At 45.1% G+C, this 22,692-nt stretch overlaps 1 protein-coding gene across 30 annotated transcripts in view; it reads left to right on the forward strand.

Annotated features, from left to right (window-relative positions):
• Positions 1 to 22,692, forward strand: part of Ndae1 (Na[+]-driven anion exchanger 1) — a 217,230-nt gene that overhangs the window by 154,091 nt on the left and 40,447 nt on the right. For 18 of the 30 annotated variants that reach the window (XR_013313431.1, XR_013313432.1, XM_077659602.1 and 15 more), the window contains exons 2-7: positions 6,258 to 6,364; positions 9,410 to 9,556; positions 11,276 to 11,411; positions 12,674 to 12,834; positions 13,298 to 13,495; positions 21,703 to 21,851. Coding sequence is in view for 28 of the 30 variants with exons in the window: in XM_077659593.1 (XP_077515719.1) it covers positions 6,258 to 6,364; positions 9,410 to 9,556; positions 11,276 to 11,411; positions 12,674 to 12,834; positions 13,298 to 13,495; positions 21,703 to 21,851 (898 nt within the window). In the remaining 2 variants the exon portion in view is untranslated. Of the gene's footprint in view, positions 1 to 6,257; positions 6,365 to 9,409; positions 9,557 to 11,275; positions 11,412 to 12,673; positions 12,835 to 13,297; positions 13,496 to 17,297; positions 17,439 to 21,702; positions 21,852 to 22,692 lie in introns of all 30 variants that reach the window. The other 12 variants (XM_077659586.1, XM_077659589.1, XM_077659583.1 and 9 more) reach the window with 1 other exon arrangement.

The raw sequence follows: 22,692 nt of genomic DNA on the forward strand, positions 1-22,692 counted from the left end.
TTATTATTATTTACCAATCGGAATTTTAGCGTCTTGTGACACGAGAGGAACGGTGCATAGATGCATCTATAGAAATGCAATCGGCCGGTTGAAACCTAAGTGTAGTGAGGACTCCGAAATCGTTTCCAGTGTTGGCTAAACTAATCCTATTGGAGTAGCGATGAGCCGGCAAAAACTACAGGCCGCTTATACACGGGGCAAGTGCTGCGAGATAGGCGGTCCACGCCATGGCTTCGAACACGTTGCGATGGAAGGTCAAGATCCTTCAGTGCAAATAGCGACAATACCTAAATAAAGCGCCTGCTTGCGTTCATTTGACCCGCTGCTCACGCGCTCATCGCCGAGAAACCGCTGAGCAGGGAACGGCCCTCGTGCACAGGCTGGACGCAGGACAGAAAAAGTAGATTTATGGGCGAGACCGCATTCAGTGAGCGCAGCACCGCACTTCCTTGACAGCTGCAGCCGCCCAGCCTACGCTTGTGACCTGCTAACGCGCAGTGCGTGCTCGCAGTGCAGTGTATGAGAAAAGGGCGTGCGTGTGTGTTACGCTTCTGAATAAAAAAAAAAGGGGGGGGGGGAATCTTGATGCGAGGCCCCCAGTCATAGAGGGTCCAGCGTCTATTTTCATTCATCCCAGACGACGAAATAGAGAGATGGAGAGAGAAAAGAAATGGGTCATCAAGGGCCGTGGCGAAGTTATCGTTTTTGCTCTTGCATCACACAAATGGAGGCACCCTCAAGAATGGCAGGCGGAACCGTATCCACAGAAGCGCAGCCCCTCCCCACTGCCCCCGCTCCTTTTCGTTCGCTGCAAGCATAGCTCGTATCGGCCCGCGCGTCCCATCGCTTTTTTTCCTAACGATGTCAGCAGTCGTCGCGTCAGCTTCTTCGCTGGCTGTGCGCTGTGGCAACCGCCATGTTTGTTATTCTGGTCACTGGTTGTAGCTGGCCCTTCCTTTGGCAGAGTTTCCTCGCGGCTATTCCTGACGCACGTTGCGCCAACCATGCAACCCGTATGGAAGCGCGCAACAGTGCCGAAGCACGGAGGAAAGTTCGGTGGAACGTTGCGCGGGACGAGCGCTTGCGTACGTCCTCTGAATATTGCTGTGATAAAGTGCCGCGCATGAGCTTTTTAATTTGTATGTATCGCGTTCATGCAACGCTTTATGGCGCGCCTAGCGCATTAATGGAGAGTTTTAGCACAGCGCGAGGCGCCGTTTTCGCGTGCGCAGATGACCCACGGGGGGAGGGGGGCACTTGCCTGCCTCTGCGTGACCGCAGTTCGGTCTCTGCTATATAAGCGGAATGCGGTCACACATCGCGCTGCGATAACGATGACTGTACTGCTGACGTTACTGTAGTGACACGTCTTGTTCAGGCTTTGGCTTGTGATCGATGGAGCTGCCCCTGTCACACACCAATCAATCGTCACTCACTAATAATAATAATAATAATAATAATAATAATAATAATAATAATAATAATAATAATAATAATAATAATAATAATTGGTTTTTGGGGAAAGGAAATGGCGCAGTATCTGTCTCATATCGTTGGACACCTGAACCGCGCCGTAAGGGAAGGCTGGAACCACAAATTACGATGGTACCATTTTTTTTTCACGCAGCCCCCGATTATTTCCGACACGCGGCGCCGACTATTAGCACGCCGACGGCTTTTCGACCAAACGAGCTGCATATATATATATATATATATATATATATACACACACACACACACGCTGTCGCGCAATTAAGCAAAGTTGCGGGATCGTGCCCCGCTTTGGGGCTCGTTGAACCCAACGCGTGCAAGGGGTGTGGGTGTACGTGTTTTTGCGTTGGTCGCGCCTCGTGCCCCCGCGTCTTTATCGGCGTTTTCTGTTTACTGCGGCCGATAGGAGAGCTGCATGTTTTCTGTTGACGGAGGAAGTTTGCCGGCCGCTGCCAACGCGCAAGCAGTCACGTGCCGTTGTCGCGTAAGGCGCGTCCACTCGGGGACCCGAAGAGCTGCGCGGTTTCGTGATCGGGATTAGACATTCGAAAAGTGTTCTTTTAGGAAACGAAATGTTACTGATCCGGAGTTCCCGGGTTCGAACCCGACCGCTGCGGCTGCATTTTTATGGAGGAAAAACGCTAAGGCGCCCGTGTGCTGTGCGATGTCAGTGCACGTTAAAGATCCCCAGGTGGTCGAAATTATTCCGGAGCCCTCCACTACGGCACCTCTTGTCTCCTTTCTTCTTTGACTCCCTCCTTTATCCCTTTCCTTACGGCGCGGTTCAGGTGTCCGCCGATATATGAGACAGATACTGCGCCATTTCCTTTTCCACAAAACCTATTATTATTATTATTATTATTATTATTATTATTATTATTATTATTATTATTATTATTATTATTATTATTATTAAACGAAATGACGCAGTATCTGTCCCACATCTCCGCAGACACCTGAACTGCGCCGTGAGGGAAGGGATGAAGGAGGGAATAAAAGAAGAGGGAAAGAGCTCAGAAGGTGCGGAGGTGTTGTTGTTGTTGCGACTGCAGGAAGAATGAAAAGGAAAGTGCACGGGGCCTGCCCACTGGCTCAAGCTGAGCCGCAATCGCTGCCGCGTGCGGACAGTAGGGGAGTTAAAAGAGATATGAGAGGAAATATTGAAAGAAAGGACGCGCGTCGCAACAGCCGCGCCATCTGAAGCGACGACGGCGGTTTAGCAACAGGTACCCCCGGTGACAAGGAGCCTGCGACGCATGTGTGAGAGCCCCTATAGATCCCAGCCCCGTAAGCCACCCCCGAATCCTCCCACCTGTGGAGGGCTCCGGAATAATTTCGACCACCTTTCAGCGTGCACTGACGTCGCATAGCACACGGGCTCCTTTTGCTCCTGAGACAACCCTCCGCGTTGTCTCAGTGGTTAGAGCGCTTGGCTACTGAGCCGGAGCACCCGGGTTCGAACCCGGCTGCGTCGGCCACGTTTCGATGGAGGCGAAACGCCAAAAGCGCCTGTTTGCCGTGCGATCCCTGGGTGGTCGAAATTACCCCGGAGGCCTCCACTATGATGCTTCTATCTCTCTTTCCTCTTTCGCTCCCACCTTCCTTCACGGCATGGTTGAGGTGTCCACCGAGAGGTGAGACGCTTACCGCGCCTTCCATTTACTAGCTGTTAACTAGTCATTTAGCGACTTACGGTATGGTCGGGATAGTTGAACCTGAATATATAAAATTCCAAGTCGCGGATCGCGAAATAGTTGGATATATCGGTAGTTCGATATATGCAGAGTGACAGTAGACAAACGTTTATCTAACTTAGAAGCAAGAATACATTGCACGCACGCTTGTGAGGCGTTTCTTCACACGACATGTGGTCCGCCGGCGTGTTGGCTGGGCTCTGGTCGCCAGGCATTAGCTTGAGCAGCGAGTCAGCGGTCGGTGTTATGCGGGAAAAAAAAGCTAACTCAAAGAACTCCCTTTGCTGTGAAAATTGCAGAAAGTCACAGAACAAAGGGTTTTAAATCTGTCCACCTGTTGAACATCAAATTAGCTTAGTGCTTAATGACTGACGCAGTTCTTTTTTCTGACTTGTTTAGCAATTAAACGTGGCAGCACTGTTTTTAATATTGCAGGCACCGTCGTGTCACGTGTGTCAGCTTGCGCTTCCTTAATGTAGCCGCGGCAGCGCAAGTAATTTCCGCCTCGCAACGCTTCATAACGTCAGCAGCAGCTTCGGCGCTTCAGCGTGTCGTCACGTTGTGCGTCGCATCCGCTATTGATGCCAAATTTTTTTTTTCCTTTTTTGTGTTTTTCCGCGCCCGCCGCTGCCTCTTTACGGCGCTTCGCCGAGACGTCGCCGGCAGCGCGATACGGGTCCGGCTGGCTGCTGGCACAAGTGCCGCCGAGTCATTTAAGCCTCGTCGGTTTTCTCTTTATTTATTCTTATTATTCTTAAAGGGAAGACAGATTAAAAGAGCGCGTGCTCTGCGTGCTGGGTGAAGTTCTTTAGGAGACCGGACGACCGTGAGGCGCCGCGTGTATCCGGGTGTTGTATAGCAACAGCAGCAGATCAGTCGCGACGGAGATTGGAATGAGCCGTCGCTGTTTGCGGGGTAGCACTCTCCTCGAGCCATCATCTCATTGCTGCGCTTGCGTGGAGGGCTGGCTGTTTTGCTTATCGGAAGCCTAGGTCGGTCACGTCGGCGGGGCCTCTTAGGCTGTTGGCGGTGCAACTGCAAGGTTTTACGCGCTCGAACTATCAGTCTTTGCTATTCTTGAGTCTCTCTCGCTCTCTCTTCAACTTTTTTTTTTACCATGGCAGATTATAGACGAACGATTGGAAACGCGTCGAAAACGCACGTTGCTTTTCCTTATTTTGTTCGCGCTGTGCACTTAATATAATCGCTTGACATCTGCTCACGTGGAGTGCAGGTGATGGAACACAACTCGCCTCGATGCTGCGATAGCTTGCTTGAGCAATGTAGCCCCAATGAACATTAAAAGTCGCACAGACGTCGTGCGGAAGTTCTGGACGTCCGCAAGACGTCCAAAGTAGTTCCAGTGCCCATTCGGAGCTGTGCGCCTTGTGACGTCATGCCAGTTAGCTGGCGAGCGCCGAAAGATTGCAAGTACATTGTACTATATCGGCGGCAATAGGCTGCGGCACGCGAGTGTGCAGAAAAAAACAACAAAACAATTCGGCGCAGTCAGAGTCCAGCCGCCTGAAACGTATCAACGTTGATGCTCTATTCGCTGGTAACAATACCACGTGACTGGGTTGCGAGGCCAAGCTAAAATCAATTTTTACCGAAGAACACGCGTCCCGTAAACTTCTGCTGCCGGCAGTGCATAATCAGGGGCGCTCTTGTTGGTACTTTCTAATTGATCATATTTTCGCCGATTTGTACGCTAATACTTCGGGAAAATGGGCGGGATGTTTATTATTATTTTTGTAGTTACGCTATCCTGTTGTCACACGCATGTGTATAACCAAACAACAGACTTGATTCCTGGCTGATAATTTCTGTGCCATTGAATTGCTGCTGATGTTTTCTGTGCTAGACCTCCTGCCTGCACAGTTAATTAGCTCGCAAGCTTCTTTGGGGATGGCAGTGTCCAGAGGGGCATATACTATTATTCCATTGCTTTCTCTATCCTTTTTCCAAATAACCATTGAAATTCAGTGCCGTTCGCTGGTTCAGATATGTTCAGTGGGTGTATTCGATTCCTTTGTCCTGTGGCGGTTCGTACAGTCGCAAGCAAACAAGATTAGCACTAGTGACGCATGTACCACTGGAGATGCAGATATCAACGCTGGTTACGAACGCGCCGATATAACAAAAGTGCACGGTGTGTTCGCTAAGCATGCACAGCGCTGCGCCAGCCGCGTGGTGCAATTTTCACCGCTTGAGTGACGTCATTGTGCTAATCTTTTTCACTCCCGACTGTACGTCGGCCAAACTGGTCGTTGTCTGAATGAGACTTAAAGAGCACAACAGTAATGTGAAGAATGCCGTCCGCCATATCGGGATTCATTGTCGTGATTGTTCATGCAGACCAATGTTTGAGAAGAGCATGCAAAATTCTAGCAAAAAGCAAAGACCAGCTCACCAGAGAGATAATTGAGGCGTCAGAGATTATGAGGCTAGGTACCGAATGCATAAGCATCCCTTCTGATGCTATCTCGAAGAAAGAGCAGGAATACTTGATATCCTAGATTACGTGTATCCACAAAGCTTCCCCACGCTCACAGTGATTAGCCTTCAACTTGACGCTTTTTCTATATATTTGTTTTTCTGCGATACCAGCGTGTACTTAAGCACTGGTGTCCTGAATAAAACCATTCTGTTGTTAGTTCAGCGCTGTGTTTTGTCCCTTCCTTGTTTGGCTTCGAGCCGTTGCGCTGGTTTACAAGAACCATGTCTGACCAACTCGCCCACCAGTTCATGCAGTGCCAACGCCGCTGTCCAGGTTAGTCGCAACCATTGTTCGGTCGCCATTTTGGGGCACAACCGTTGCGTAGATCTCTGCTGTGGACATTAAGGTTACAAATTTCGATTTGAAATCAGATGTCGCTGCTTGGAAGCACCATTGGATGGTCTGTTGGCCAAGATGGCAGAAAGTACTGCCTTCCGGAATGGTCTCTCTGACCCGAAATGACGCACGTGTTTGAACCACCATGAATGATGCAGTTAGATGTTGAGACCATCTCTTGGAAGCGGTCAGTGGACAGCTGTTGATATGTTCCTCGTCCCACTTTGTCTGCGCAGACCGTGGCAGAAGCAGAAGAAGATGGAGACGGGAAACCAGGACGAAGCTCCCAAGGACCCGGGGGCCCTGACCTCACACCCAAGCTACACGGACAAGGACTTTGAAGGTGCGTGCATTGGGCCTGAATTGATCCACGTCTCACTAGACGGGCTTCACTGCAATGGAATCGCTTTGAGGCTTTGTGATCACTCTTTCAGTCATCGAGGGGCAGGAAGAGTAGAGACGTAAAGTTTTTATGTTTATTTTTTTTGTTCTAATCGTTAATGGGGCGCAGGACCTCAGACGACCAGAACTGAAGAGGATATGCCGCAGTGGTCTTTAAATAATTTATTATAGCTATGTTTTGTGGTAATTAATAGTTTCGGTTTCGGCTTTTGCGGGCTGTGATGTTTGAACGGGGTGCATGAAACCGCGAGCACACGTGACTTGTGGCTGTTTTGTGCTTCACATTAGACTGCCTGCAGTCTGACGGTGGTAGCATGAACACGTACTGGGGTAGTTGGTGTCCTTCCAAGGTGAAACGAGCAGCGTAAAATAGCAAGAGCACATCACAAAAAAAGGGAGAGAAAAAACTTGCGTGTGTTTTCCTCCTTTCTTTGTATCGCTCTCCTGCTATTTCATGCTGCGCACTTAAGCCCGGCGGTGGTCTCATCAAAGTTTTCTGGTTTTCATCAGAAGCATATTCACATTTCTTACATGTACCATTGTAAACGTGCATCTAAATGCGTGCTTACACTGTTCGCCCATGCAAACGACGGTGAAAATGTAGGCAGTAAAGTCTTATTATCTACATTGAAACGGGGCAATGTTCTAAATTTTGTGTTTCGAATCCGAGGCGTCAGGGACACCGCGAAATTTCATTAGTAGCACTTTCGTTCTTATCGAAAATATGGTTATATCGAACTCCTTGGGTTGGGCGTATCGGTCATGTATTTGCGGTTTAATCAGTTTAGCACAGTAAGATCAAGATTGATCATTCCTTGCGGTCGCAGAGAAACCAAGCGTTGGCAACGCGGCTTTAAGCCGGTGAGCCTGCTTTCAAACTGGTACAGCTTTTCTGCGAGCCCGCCTGCCGAAATGCTGCTATAACCGTAGCGCCGCATTGATCGGCTTGTCTGCATTGAACTTGGCTTCCTAGGTGGATGCGTTATTCCGTTTGTGTCACCGTCTTTTGCTAACCTCTTTTTTTTTCTTTGCCTTGGCTGTTAAAAAACGTTAACAGGAAAGAGCAGGGGCTTGTTACGGCTTTGTAGTGGAGATGTTGCATGGTGATGGTACATACAAGACGGAAATGCACAGAACGGCAGTCACATCTACATTGACTGGAAATAGTGGAACATGACAGAACGAAATGAATAATTCTGCACCCCAAAAGCACCACTTCACCATTCTACCTATATTCTGCTCAGTGACCCCCATTCCATTTCGCTATCTTGGAGGGCTGCTGACAAAAATAGGAAAAATGTTTTTTGGGGAAAGAAAATGGCGCAGTATCTGTCTCACATCTCGGCGGACACTTATAAAGGAGGGACTGAGAGAACAAATTTTCATTTTTTCTTTAACGTGCCCTGACATTGCACAGCACACAGGCGCCTTTGCCTTTCGCCTCCATTGAAGTGCGACCATTGCGGCCCCCGCGGTCGGGATCGAACCCAGGTACTCCGGCTCAGTAGACGAGCGCCTTAACCACTGAGCCACCGCAGCGGGTTATTCTGATGGTGCACTGATGCAATTTTTTATTCTGGCAGTCCTGATCTTGATTGAATCGATAATTTCTCTCTCGGTTTTTGTTTTCGCGTGGCCTGTGATAGTGGTGACGTCCAGGTGATCGAGGTTTGCATATCTTTTCTCAGTTTGTTTTTGCGTGACCTGAGATGGTGCAGACAGGCGACGCGCTTCTTTTCTCTGCCGTTCTGTGCATGTTCCGTCTTGTCTGTGTTGGTTCGGTTCTGTATCTCCACTGTTAAAAAAAAAGGCCGATTTGTAAGTCTGTTTCCAGGCAGCAGTTTTGCGTTCGCCATGGTGGCTGGAAGCGGCGATTCTGACCCCTGTTGTTCCGCAACGTTTTTTTTCCCTCTAGCGGTGAGATAACTGTTGAAGAATTTTGCACAGAAAATGTTGCCGGGTCCCGGTGCTGATGGCGTCTCTTGATGGCTACCACCAAGGAGCCATGCGAACAGTACAGGCGGAAGCGATATTACGGGGGCACTTAAGCTACGTCTTAAGGGTATGTCGCGACAGCGCTAATGGTTATTTGTCACTTTATTTCTTAATTAGTACTTATTTTTAATTGCACACACTCATTAGCCAGTTGCCCTTGTCTAGCAGCTATAGTGTTGCAGATGTTCGTGTTATGCTCTTACAAACACCAAACCAGCAGATGTTTGAATGTGCGTTGCAAGAACACTACACACGTCGGTAACGTTGCTACACACGGCCAACTGGCCGCCCATATTGTAAATCAAATCAAATCAAATCAAATTTTATTTTCCTTTGTGTACAAGGATGGTATACCCAAACCTTATATTCACTTCTGAAAATCACCTCAACGCATACCGTTCGACCTAAATCGAAACTACACGGGGAAAAAATATATACGTAGGCAAACTACACGCGGTGATTATATTTTTCTTTCCCCTCCTTTGTCTCGTGCTGCCGAAAACCACCACTATTTCCTCAGGCTAGCTAGAACACTGATGGGTTCAGCCTGTGAGCACGGCTGTGTTTTGCGAAGCACGTCTTATTTTTTGTTACCCATCCAAAAAAAAAAAAAAGGTTCTGTGGTTAGAGCGCTCGGCTGCTCAACCATATCTGATGCCCACGGATCAAGAGTTTTACTGTTTTATCAGTGTTTTATCAAGGATGAGAGAGGGTAAAGAAAAGGCAGGATGTTGGCAGGTTGGCTACCCTGCGCTCATGAATTATACGTAGGAGGAACTTCACAGGGGTATGAAATAGTTACGAAGAGGCTTCGTTCAATCTCCGAAGCCAAGCTTGATACAGTTGTAGGGGTGCGAATGTTTTGCAGGCATGGAAATAGCCTTCGTTTAGCCGTGTAAAAAAAAAAAGATAAAAGGTAAAGAATGCTATGCGGTATCGTGCGCGCATATCTCACTGGCGGCCAATAAGAAGTTGTGCCACTGTGTTGCAGGTCACCGAGCTCACACGGTGTACGTTGGGCTGCATGTGCCGGGTTACCGCCGGCGCGGCCACCGCAGGCACCACAGGCACCACCACAAGAATGGCCACGCCCGTAAGGACGAAGGCGGCGCCGCCGGCGACGGCAACCACCGATCAGGTGCGGTGCAGCATTTTCTTTTCTCCTTGAAAATCTACCGGTATCGCCTTACTGCTATCGTTATTAGCACTGTTTTCACCAGGTACGTGGGAAATCTGCGTTTGTATCATTTTGCCTATTCCCTGATATTACCAGCCTATAGTTATGTGAACTGATGATGATGAATTTTTATGGCGCAAGAGCATCTGTTGCCAAAGAGCACCATGGCACAAGTTTTTTTTATTATACTCAAGGTGGGGGGTCAAAGACCCATTTCCCAAGCATTTCACCCTAAAGAAGCCAAACACTAGTCAGGGGAAAGCTTGCACCCATTATCACCGGTGGGTACACGGCGGCAATGGGGATCGAACCCTGCACCTCCCGCGTGCGAGGAAGATGCTCAAATGACTTGGCCACTGCTGCGGTAGTTATGTGAACTGACTTGCGGTATATGTCTTGCAGTATATGTGTTTTTTCACGTGTTGTATGTAGGCTGTTGCACTGCATGCACATTTTCTCTCTTTCAGCCGCGCAGTCCCCCGCCTAGTCCTTGTGCTGAAACGGTTGGGTCGCCTTTTCGTTCGGCTCTGTTCGAGAGGTTCCAAGCACGTATTATGGCAGTTGGTATCAGCAGTCATCTCCAGCTATTTATCTGGGAGCAGAAAGTTCAAGGAGCTCAAATTGGCCCAAGGAGAAGTTGGCAAAAGGGCAATTGAAGGGGACACCTCCTAAATAGATTTGATGGGGTTGATTTCATTCATCTTCCCTTCAGTGGTTGGCGCCGTGCAGAAGGAGAATGCTTTGGCTCTTGAGACTTGCTTCACTAGTTCCAGAATGGTTGTTCGGCCTGCATGAAGCCAGCTCTGTATGCTATGTACTAAGACTGTCATCTTGCAGTGTTCATGGTGCAACAGTGTGAATATTTGATCTAGAGAGACAGAATTGCAGTAAGCACATCTCAACGTTACATAAAACTACTGTATTTTCAAACTTTAGATTGTGAACTGTACATGCCTAAAAGCTGAAATTTCGCTCAATGTGGACTAGCTATTGGTAAGGACTATGCATGATTTAATTTTTTAATTTCGTTTGTCAGCGTCGAAGAAGTAGCATGGCTGTTTAAAAAAAAGTAGTAAAAAAAATGTGGCTTAAGTGTGCCTTGGCATTTTACCGTGCTAAATCACCTAACGAGATCAGCTCCCATCTACAGCCAGCTTCAATATGCAAGTAAATGCTGCTTGCTTTCACTGATTTTCAGTGCTTGGATTTATGAGCACATGTGCAGAACCTCGATGAATAACTCCAGGGGTGGCGAAGTAACACCTTATAATACGGCTGCTGAAGAAGGTATTCAGGAAGTTGCCATCAGCAACTTTATGAAAGCCGGACTAGAAACTGCTGCAACAGAGCTGTCAGATTCTGAAGGCGATGAACTGACCAGCCGTTTGTCGAATATGACATGCTTGGCTTATTTATCCTGAGAGCCCCAGTGAAAGTGGTTTGATGAGCATTAGAACTGACTTTTATGTGGTGTATGAAAGGCCCACAGTTTTACTCCTTCAGAACAAAATATTTGCTTGCCAATTGTATACTGCTTGCTGACGACCTAAGAAACACCACAGCAAAAGCCAAAAGCTGTGGATGACAAGGCAGCTGACAATGTGAATGGCTGCCCAGGGTTGTGATCTGGGTACTGCTTTCAATCGTTACATGTGATATGAATGTGCACTCGATACGCAGTGACTCCCCCTGCTGAGCGGGTCCATTTTATCCTTGGTGAAGAGGAAGATGGCCTGCATGAAGCACACCCCCTCTTCAGTGAGATGGAGATTCTCTGTGCTGAAGGGGATGAGATGGAATGGAGAGAAGCGGCCAGGTCAGTGGTTCGCCTGAGAGGCTAATCATGCAGGCATTGCATGTGACATGCTAGTTGTAATAAGTGCTCAACGAGCCCACATTGACCCACCTGCAGTCATCCTCAGTTAACATATACTCAGATTCGCTTTGGTTCACTCAGACCCAGACTCACTTAGCTCAGATGCACGTTTAGATTCATTTGAGCTCACCTGGATTAGGACTCGCAGGGACTCACTCTCACTAACTCAAATGAACACAGACTCTGTCCGAGCTCCAGGTGAGTCATTAGCCATGTTTTCTGTGTTGCCTATGGACAGTGCCGCTACTATACACAGGTTTAGAGTTGAATAGGGATAGCTCAGTCATTTCACATGCATCTTTGTAAATGCTTACTTAATTTTAAACATTGTAGATGCATGCCAAAGGGTGCCTAGGTTGTTGTTTTAAAAAAGCCCTTGAGCACTGTCCTACACTTTCTTATTCTCTTTATTTTTTCAAGCTGAACCATGCAATGGTTAATATTTGTTAAAGAGAGCAGCACTGCAAAATTTTTGATGCCATCATCATCATCATCATCATCAGCCTGACTACACCCACTGCAGGGCAAAGGCCTCTCTCATGTCTCCAATTAACCCTGTCCTTTGCCAGCTGTGCCCACCTTATGCCTGCAAACTTCTTAATCTCATCCGCCCACCTAACCTTCTGCCGCCCTCTGCTACGCTTGCCTTCTCTCGGAATCCACTCCGTTGCCCTTAAGGACCAGCGGTTATCTTGTCTTCGCATTACATGCCCTGCCCAAGCCCATTTCTTCCTCTTGATTTCTACTAGGATGTCATTAATCCGCATTTGTTCCCTCACCCACTCTGCCCACTTCCGGTCTCTTAACATTACACCTATCATTTTTCTTTCCATGGCTTGCTGCGTTGTCCTTAACTTAAGCTGAACCCTTTTCATTAGCCTCCACATTTCTGCCCCATAGGTGAGTATCGGTAAGATACAGCTGTTGTACACTTTCCTCTTGAGGAAGATTGGTAAACTACCATTCATGATCTGAGAGAACTTGCCGTTGAGCTCCACCCCATTCTTATCCTTTTAGTTATTTCTCTCTCATGATCCGGATCAGCTGTCGCTACCTGCTTTAAGTAGACGTATTTGTTTACCGCTTCCAGCACCTCGCTGCTATTTGTGAACTGCTGTTCCCTTGCTGGACTGTTGAACATTACTTTGATTTTCTATATGTCGCTGCCCGTTAACTGAGTATTTCTTCATGCCTTCATTCAGGTGGATCAAGTTTGAAGAAGATGTGGAAGAGGGAGGAGATCGATGGTCCAAGCCTCATGTGTCAACCATCTCACTTCACTCGCTCATGGAGCTACGCAGCTTTATTCTCAACGGCACTGTCATGCTCGATATGGAGGCCAGCAGCTTGGAAAACATTGCTGGTGTGTCTTGTCACTCTCCTGTGGCTGTATGTTGCTCCTGGCATGCACACATTATGATTTGAGAAGTGAGGTGATTATAGGATGGTGTTGGCATATTATATCCCGACTTTCCATGCAGTCAAAATGCGAAAATGCTTATGTGCTGTGTGATATCGGTGGACGTTAAAGAACCCCAATGATTTTTAATTTTTGAGCAGTAGTTTGTGCAACCTATCGTTTCATTAATCCATGAGTGGATCCGTGTATACATATGTCTTATAAACCTAGCTGAGGTGATTTGTTAAATATGAGAAATTAACTTTTCAAGACAGTTATCTGGCGCATTTTATTGTGCATATCACCTCCGGTGATCTTCCTGTGTGCCATGCTCTTAAAATAAATGGTCTCGTGCACATCATTCCACTCCCTGCTTGTTATGCTGCCTTTCTTGTCGCTTACCTTGTAAGTGAAAAATGCTTTGCAGACCTTGTCCTGGAGAACATGGTGAACAGTGGCCAGCTGTCAGCTGGCGAGCAGCTGGAACGCACCAAGGAGGTGCTCTTGCGCCGTCACCGACACCAGCACGAACGACATCGGACAGACAAAGGCTCACGGCTGCCTCTGATCCGATCTCTGGCCGACATTGGTCGCAACTCGTCCAAGAGCATGTTTGGAGCCCACAGTAAGCACCCTACTCACCCTTCCAAGGTTCTTCTGGTGGGGGCTTCTGCCACCTTACAACATTGTAACCACACTGTCTATCTTAGTTTTGTGCCTGTTCTTAACAAAATGGGGTAGTTTGGGCACACATGTTGTTAGAACCATATTTTAGGAGATGGGTCATTATTTGAATTGTTTTCTGAGTAATTCCTCAGTGCTCCAGGTGGATTCATATGCTTCCCGGTGGCTTTAAGACTCAAGTACTGTTCACTGAAATTGAGTCTTGCTTTGGCAATATTTTATTTCCTACAAACTTTTTATGTACATCCTGCATTATGATTTCGCTGCAAGTTGTTTGGGTACTTGAGTCTTGGTTTTTGTGAGAGTTGAAATCTGGATAATTTTTCTCATTGTCTGTTTTTTTCATCATTTCAACTCATCATTTCAAAGTTTCTTGCTATTTCATTGTGCTTCTTTTTTTTAACATCGGACATCCACCTGCAATTTTAGGTTGCTGTGGTTTGGAACAACTCAACAGTCAAGCTGTTGTTTAAATGCTATTTTGTTCTGTGTGCTGTGGTTGCTACAGTATATGATTTAATAAATGGATCAGGAGCGTATCTGCATTGTGGCAATCCGACTTTTTCACAGGGCCGCTCTGCGCATGCACGCCTTTCCTCCTCCAGCTCCACTGGTTGAAAACAAACCGCCAGCTTATTCTGTACATGCGCAGCGCATGTTAGCGACAGGTGCCAGCAAAAGATGGTGGCAGCTGTCATGCACACGCTTGCCATTCCTCAGACACAGTTGGCACTTCATGGAATTTTTTGCCCCTATGTTGCCCACGTGTGTTTGTTTCCAACCACTTTCGCACACTTCCAAGAAGGCTGCACATCTTGTGAAAAAGGCAGATTGTAGCTCAGTGTATTCTACCTTTGTCTTCTGAACTCAAGAAGCTGATGAGCCAACAACATTCATTTGAGTTTAAATGGAGCTTAGCAAGCATCCTTTTGATGGTCATGTAATTAAGCTATAGCATGTAGTAGATTGCCAAGGCAATTTCCTGTGGTAGTTTTTGTTTCTGTTATACTTGTTAGTGCTATGTGACTGCTTTGTGAAAAATGCAATGTTCTTGATGGTAGCTGTTGAACAGCTACCCAACATTTTTTTTTTTTGCTGCAATAACATACCAAGCAAGTGCCCACCCGAAATTTGTAGATAACTGCGAAAAATATAAAGGGGGTGGCTGCTCATTTTGCTGCCAGCCAGAATGCAGAGGGTGATTGAAAATTGAGTTGAAGCTTGCTGCCCAAAGTATTTAAATGTTGCATTGTTGAGCTCTTTACCAAAGAGAGATGCTCTCAATTGCACTTAATTAAACACAGAGTCGCCCTACCTCTGCTGCAGGAGGAGATTATATCGTATACTGCCGCATCTAAGTCGACTCCAAATAAGTCGACCTCCCAAGCTCCTGCTGGTGAAAAAAAAAAAGAAAAAAGTTAACTGAAAATGTAAGTCCACGCAAAGCACCCCCCTCCTTCCCACCCACGGTCTCGTCCCGCCGCCACGCATTGTTTTGTAGTTTCCCGCGAGATGTCATCGCGAGGCGTGCAACTCAAAGCAATAAACATGTAATGATTCGATCGCAAGGCCACTAGTCGGAAGCAAATAGAGATCAAAAGCAAAAAAATGGCGTTCCGCCTTGGCTTCCACACTCGCGTGTGGCCCAGTTGACTACTGGCAAACCAAACTGCAAATGGTCCTGTTTCGGATATCAGTGCGATGCATCCCCCCGACCCACCCCCCCACAGAGATTATCGGAAGGTTGCTATTGCACTAGCTACCGCTCATTATTTAGGCTAGAAATGTAACACGAATTGGTACAGATATGTAATTTTTTTATGCTGATTTCAGAACTGCATTTTATTTTAACCTAGGTAGTATAAGTGTTAAGTAATTATTATCTACAACCTCATAAAGTCATCCCCGGGGCGTTCAAAACTACGAAGAAAGTGCACAAGTTTTTTATATCGGCATGTTCATAGAGCCCTGTTCTGTGCAATAAAGCTATAAGTGCTCACAGAAATAAATTTGCACATTAAATGAAAACGTTTCTTACGCAAATAACTTTTGAAAGAATATTGCGCGTATACATAGAAAAATTGCGAGCTTTACTGCAGTCCTGAATATATAAGGATTCATGTGTAAAAACAGAATCATTCTACTTTCATTTGTTACGAAATGCTGAAGGGATGAGTGACAGCAATCACAGAAAAAGTGAGAGCTTAGAAAAATAATTTTATACTTTATTCTCTCGTTTGTTTCGTTTATCGCCTTGTATACTTTTGATTTTGTCCACAGAAATGCAGCATTGAAACCAATGGAACCTCTCATCTTCTGATCTCTGCTCTTCATAGTTATACTAAGATGGTTATACTAAGATGGTATACTAATATGGTGGTGCTCTGTCGTCAGAAACTCGCAGAACTCACGATATACTCGGGCCATCAGAAGCACGGTTCACTCGCAGTCTTCGATGTCGGCACATAAAAGTTATTTTACTCACAATTTTCGATGACGACACGTAAAAAAAAAGTTATTTTGTAACTTTGTACTGCACATTTCACTATAATTTTTTGCTGTGGGACAGATGAAGACCCAAGGGTTACGAAAAAACAAATTGAGACATCGAACTTTTTGACCCGATCAGCCATTTTATTTGTCGTACCCCCCCCCCCCTGATGATATGTTCTTTTTTTGATGCATAAAGCCCCATTAGTTCTGTTGGGAACAGGCATTGGCAGAGAGCATTTACTACCTGCCGCTTGTCTGAAACTACCTTGGATCCCGCGAATAGGTCGGCTTCACATGTAGGTCAGCCCCCCAAGTTCGAAGAGTCGTTCTTCTGAAGGAAGGTCGACCTATATGCGGCAGTATACAGTAATTTGAGTTCCACACTTACACGCTCCCACTTGGAGTTTTATTACTACTGAGCTTTCAAGCTGACATTCCTTTTTCAAGTGCTCAGTGCCAGCATACAAATTAAAAGTTATATGGCAAGCGTGGCATCTAAAATCAGTGCAATTGGCAATCTTTTGGATGCTGGAGGAGCGCATAGTGGCATGAAAATTCGTAGTGCCTTTATGTCAACTCCGCTGTACCTTTGCTTCTATACACAATGAAGTGGTATGCAGTGGTGGTGGATTTCAGCGCAATTTTATGGCATTGCAATCTTCCATGTAATGTAGGTTGATGCTTGCTGTGTGAAGAAATTACATTGAATGTTGCTTACAATAGCAATAGGCACTTGATTGAGCATGATCACTTGTTTAGTGTTTAGCAGTAAAGGTAGAGCTACATGTTTGTATCTTTATTTCAAAACAATCCCTGTTTGGCAACTTTTATACTTCAACTTTCTTTTTGTTATGGAAAAATTTGCAGATAACACCACAAAAAGCAACTGAAGCAAAGTAGAACAGCATTTTAAGTTCAGCATTATGAGACTTGCTTTGTTGTCTGCTGTCACATATATGCATATTGTGTTTCTGTGTCATCATGTGGGCTCCATGATGACAGCCCATGAAGCATAGAAGTGCTTGCATTTATGCTCTTAATCTTAATGGACAAGCTTCAGTGCTGGATTATGTATTAAGCTGTACTGCCTTGAGGATATATGTCACAGGCCATTCGTCTCCTGGCAGTGTCCTTTGTTTTCATTGCTGTGGTGCTTATGTGTGTATTGCAGCGCATTTACCGCATCATCGTTGCTCTGCACTTGTTCTTTCCTCCTTCGGTTGGTGTTGAACACCAACACTGACACCCAGGCAATGGCGGCAAGGATTCTAGTCCGTCACTTAATCCTGATCCGTCATCTGTGGTGGTCATGGCACCTGCTGGCACCACAAACACGGAAGTGAATCCCGGGGGCTGGAATCCAGCGAGAATGCTAAGGGAACTCATTTGTGGTAAAGGTGCCCAGCAAATGTGTAACTGCTCGCCTGCATCGATGTCTTCCTGTCTGTGGCTGCATTCCAGACCACCACCTTGCTGGAAAGCTCTATGTGAAATCTGCAACAGGTCATTTTTTGTCCTGATACTAATTAAAAAACCACTGTGATAAAACAAAGTACTGTTACAGTGTTTTACAGTGATAGCTGTTAATGGCACAAATGCCCAAATTCACAACGTTGGCATAGGTGTCTCACTGCGAGGTGGGCAGGAGAGGAGAAGGGAGTAGAGAGGGCGATGATAGCGGTTTTGCTGTTGTGCTTCTTTACAAATTATATAGATACTCCCTTTATCTTAACATATAGTCCAGGACCATTCTCCAATCTGACTGCAGCTTTCATGTACTTTTTGTTTGATTCTTCTTCTGTGGGGAAAAGGTGGTGGAAAGGCAAACAAACAAGCTTTGAATCTCTGGTACAGCCAAGAAGGCACTCCTGTGCTTGCAGCTCAAAATGAGCTGCAGATGTTGCAGCAAAGAGCTATTCCAGAAGGGTGTCTACGGATCTGGAACTGTTCTGTGTAACCAAGGCACCTCAGACACTGCGCTATCGCACTGGCAGCTAACCCAACACTCACCACACGCCTGGTGACGCCACTGCGTAGTGGTGGTGGCCACGCCCTTTTCAGCTTCTTTCATCTTGTGCACTGCTGGCTCTGCTAATGCCATATGTTCAAGCTCCATCGTTGACTACCGGGCTCCATTTCCTCGAATGCGACATTCAAAGTGTGTCATTTGGTGTCTTATCTCTTTTGTTGCCTTTATTAGATCTGAAATCAGTTTATCATATGTCTGCTGGGGCTTATGCTATATATACACTCGGCTCATTTTGCTACAGCAGGCTGGACACTGACTAGGGAATAAGAAGTCTCAGATTTTAAAGACACACTGCAGAGAAGTACAGGGGCTGCTTTCACTGAGCTTTTGTAAGCCAGAAAAGCCCTCCAAAAATAAAGTGAAGGTATTCTTGCCACTGCCTGTTTTCACAAGCAAATTGTGTGATGACATCAGCAGCTTTGATTCGTAGATCTCCGATGCTAGACTACACTGTCATTACTCTCCTAATGGGGATTGCGGAGTCTTTTTCCGGTGTTGACGTCACAAATTTGAATTCAGTGGCGAGAAAAAAAAGTGTTCCATTTTTAATTAAAATGCAAATTTCTCAGCAATAAATAAGTCCTTTGCTGCTGAACATGCATGCATCAGCACAGCCACCAAGAGTCAAACATTCGATTTTTACGTAGAACCAAAATTGGATTGCATTGTCATCAGTGTGCCTTAAAATTTTTATATTTGGTACACAAAGGTCAAAATATGTAGGATTACGCCAACCTCATATGTGCTCTTGACATCGGCTTGAGTAGCAAGTTGTGAGAATACCTTGTGGTTTGAGATCTTTTTCCTTCATTTATCTAGCAGGTGTGTACAGAAGGTAAATCCTTAGCTCTTGTTGAGAAGGAAACAAAATGGTATTACGGAAGCTGGTTGTACAGTGGACAGCTTCAGCCTTTGCATTTGTATTCTGCAGCTGAAAGTACCATAAATTTTTCTCCACGTTACAGGGATAGTATACTTTCTGTGGAGTTTGGTGTTCGTGACACCGGTCGTGTGATGCCACTTTGGGCTTGCGTCGCATTCGTGTGAACATGGCTTGTGTCTTGTGTGTATGTGACCAGGAGACTCCACTTCACATGAGCATTCAGATGCATTGTGTGCCCTTATTTGCTCTTGGAAACATTGACTTTTGTAATGAAATGTGATTGCAAAAAGGACCTGTGGTGTTCATTCTCTACAGTCCACACAAATCTAAGCTGCCATCATTAATAAAGTTGGTGCCTGAAGTTTGCTGAATTAAAAAATGCATGGTAGTGCTATGTACTTGCTTCTGGTTAATTTACTGTCCTTCACGTCGCAAATAGGATGTTTTTCGTTTCATATAATGAATGAAGCAAATGATATTTCAAAAAGTGAGGTGGGTAGCACGTCATCTGCCATTTTTATGCAGACAGATATTGCTACCACTAATAACATGAATTTTTTAAACTTTCGTTTGTAATGAGCATCTTTAAAACAGAAATTAATTTCACAGTCCCTCAGGTGCTTACTTGACAAATTCTGGCATTTTTATGTTAGTATTTTCAATCATTTTAACACTTTGTACAAAATTTTGCACATCCCTGCAAAAATTTAACCACTTGAATTCTGCACTTGAAAACTAACAGATTGTCTTTCTTAAGGCCTCAGTATGCTATTTAAGTCAAAAAGTACTTCATTTTGGTGGAAACAATAAATGGTGCCTGAAAGGGTTAATATAAATTTATGATATCGCATCACATCGGGGTTTGACATAAGTTAATGGCACCCGCAGCACAAAGTGTTTCTCAATATAAACTTCAAGTACATACTGTAATCGGGACATTCTTTAACAAATGACTGCAAAACCCAAGGCCGAAATTAGTTTGTTTTGCTGATTACATCTTGAAGTTTGTTTTTTTCTGCATGAAGAAAGCATATGCTTCCCATATATTTGAACACACCTTTGGCGTGCAAAGATTTCTTTGTTGTATGCTCTTGTATTCCCGCCATCATGGACAGTTAGCCCTTCCAATTTTATATGTAGATCAGAAATCATCGTTATGTGTAGTAGAATGGTCACAGAATGGCCACAATTATCATTATCATTATAATGGCCACAATTATCATTAAAAACACACATAAATTAAGTGTGTTTCTCATTAACTGAGGCGGTATATCACTTGTAGCAAAGTACAATTTAACCACATTTGGCATAGTTAAGAAATAGAAGCAGAACAAAAGCGGCCTGCAAATATGCATGCACCTTGGTAGACATCTGGAAAATCAGACTGAGTGGGTAGGTCTAGCCACTTCCCGTCATTTTTTGTGATGCTTTGGGCAGAGAACTGATAATTAAGCAATCCTGTGCTATTGAACAAACTATGTTTGGAGGTTGAGGTACATTAAGTGCATAACTTGGCTTGCACAATTTTGCATTTTTTTTTAGGTCACTTGTAGCTAAGATTTTAGCCAACTAGTGGTGAGAAGCAAATCGGGGGAGAGCGTGGCAGTACAAGCCAAAGAGGAAAATTTGCAGCGCATATTTGGCATCAGTACTAGCCGCCATGTGAGGCATCTTTTCCAAGAGTTAGAGCTATCTGATGCTTGTGCGGGGTCCTATTAAGTGGAGTCTTCTGTGTGTGGTGTGGCACTTTATGATTTGTTTCCCTGTATTGCACAACTTTTCAGGGTAAAAATGTTGCATTCCAGGCTGTTGTTGCTTCTGTGGCATTTAGCACAAGGAGTGCTGACACTTGGTGTGGCCCTGTTTTATCTATCTTACATCACTGGCACTGCACAACTGTTTATTCTTTGTATTCAGTCCGTAATTTGCAATTATAGCCGCACAGAGCAGCACACGCAATTTCTGTGATCAGCAACATGCCTGTACTGTATGCCCATGTTCCAAGACAGTTTGGTGTGGAATGAATGAAATAGTTGATATGTTTGGTGTTTTTTTTTTATATGCTGCTACATAACGCTTTGTGACAGCAGCTTGCTCTTGCTTCGAGTGGTGTATTTAATGCTTCCAGTTAACAAAAGCACTGCCTCAATCTATGTGTTGCTTTAGTGAGTAAAAAGATTTAATGCTTGCAGTTAACAAAAAAGTTCCTCATTTCAAGCATTGCTGTTGCTCATAATGGCACTGAGTGTTTGTTGCACCTCTCTCTTTCTTTCTTTGCTACTGCACTGTTAGCAACAATTGTGACCACTAGGAGAAGTGTTGAAATAATCCATGCAGTGTGTGCTATTCCTAGCTAGCTGTTTGTCAGTACGTTACTTTAAGCATACCAAACTGTGTGTTCATGCAGCCATTCTCATGAGCAAACTGGTGATGTCAAGACAGTTTTTGAATGCAGATCTCTGATGCTAAGCAACAGTGCCATTTACTTCCAAATGGCAACCTTGGACATCACAAGTTTGAATTGAGTGGCAGGGAAAAAAAATTGTTTTATTTTTAAATCCAATTTTCTCAGCAATAAACATCAACGCAGCCTTTAAGAGTCGAACAATTAACTTTCACTAGGAGCAGTAATTAGACAGAGTTGTCTTCACTCACTGTCTCTTTAGGTCTTCAGCTAAGTCTAGGGGGCCATGTACACCAAAGGGCCGCACAGTAAACGTAAGCATTCTTTTTCTCTCAACAGGTGGCTCTGGCAACAATACAGAGGGCATGACTCAGAGCCCCAGCTCCAATTCCCTCCACATTCATGCTCCACACCCAGCACTGGCACATAGTGGCTCTACTCTCACGGATGCGGCTGCCAATGCCAGTTCTCCCGACCTTCAACACAGGGTTAGCATGAACAAAGCTTGTTCTACATCAAGTATTCGTTTAAGATAATGGTTTTTTATTGGTCATTCATTAACAATGCCAGTCAGTCTGTTTTGTGACCGAAAGAATTTTAGAAAAGAAGCTGTAATTGTTGGCTGAAACCGGGCAATGCATGTGTAATGATTTGGGATGAAGAGCTCACGAAGGAGGCAGAAGTGGATGTGAATAGACACGCAGCGCTTGCACTACATATTCAAAAGGGCTCTTTTTGTTTTTCTGTGATCTTTATAGTGACCAAAGCAAGCTGCTTATTCAGAATAGTGTGCACATATATACACTCAAAGGAAGGAAATGCAAATAAACACTTCATCACTTTTTTGCAAAAAATGTGCTCATAATTAAAACACGTTGAAATGTATTTCCGCTAATACGAACCAAAAAATAATCAAGGCACAGCAGTGCTGGAATTATCAGGTGCATTCTGTTGTGAAATACTTTTACATGCATTGTAACACTATTACACCACATTTCTTGAACCACTGCAGTGTGTGCCTATACAAAGTACTTATTTTTGATGGCATACGAGCCGAGCTAAACAACTTTAAGCAATCTAGTGAGAAGCTTTGAAACAAAAGTTTCTTCAATCATTTATTTCTAGAAAGATATTTCAAACCGTGGTTGCAATGACGTGATGTATATTGCTTCATCGAAATTTTGTCAGTGATTTGGCCTTCGTAGATAATGAGAAACACGCATTCAGGCATGGTGCTACTATTGGTTGGTTGGTAATAACTTTATTAGACCCTTTCACAGAAAAGCTATCTTCGTCATTGGCATCGTTGGCTTTTTTCTTTATTGCCTG

This window comes from Amblyomma americanum, chromosome 3, assembly GCF_052857255.1.
Source record: "Amblyomma americanum isolate KBUSLIRL-KWMA chromosome 3, ASM5285725v1, whole genome shotgun sequence".
NCBI classification, from domain to species: Eukaryota; Metazoa; Arthropoda; class Arachnida; order Ixodida; family Ixodidae; genus Amblyomma; species Amblyomma americanum.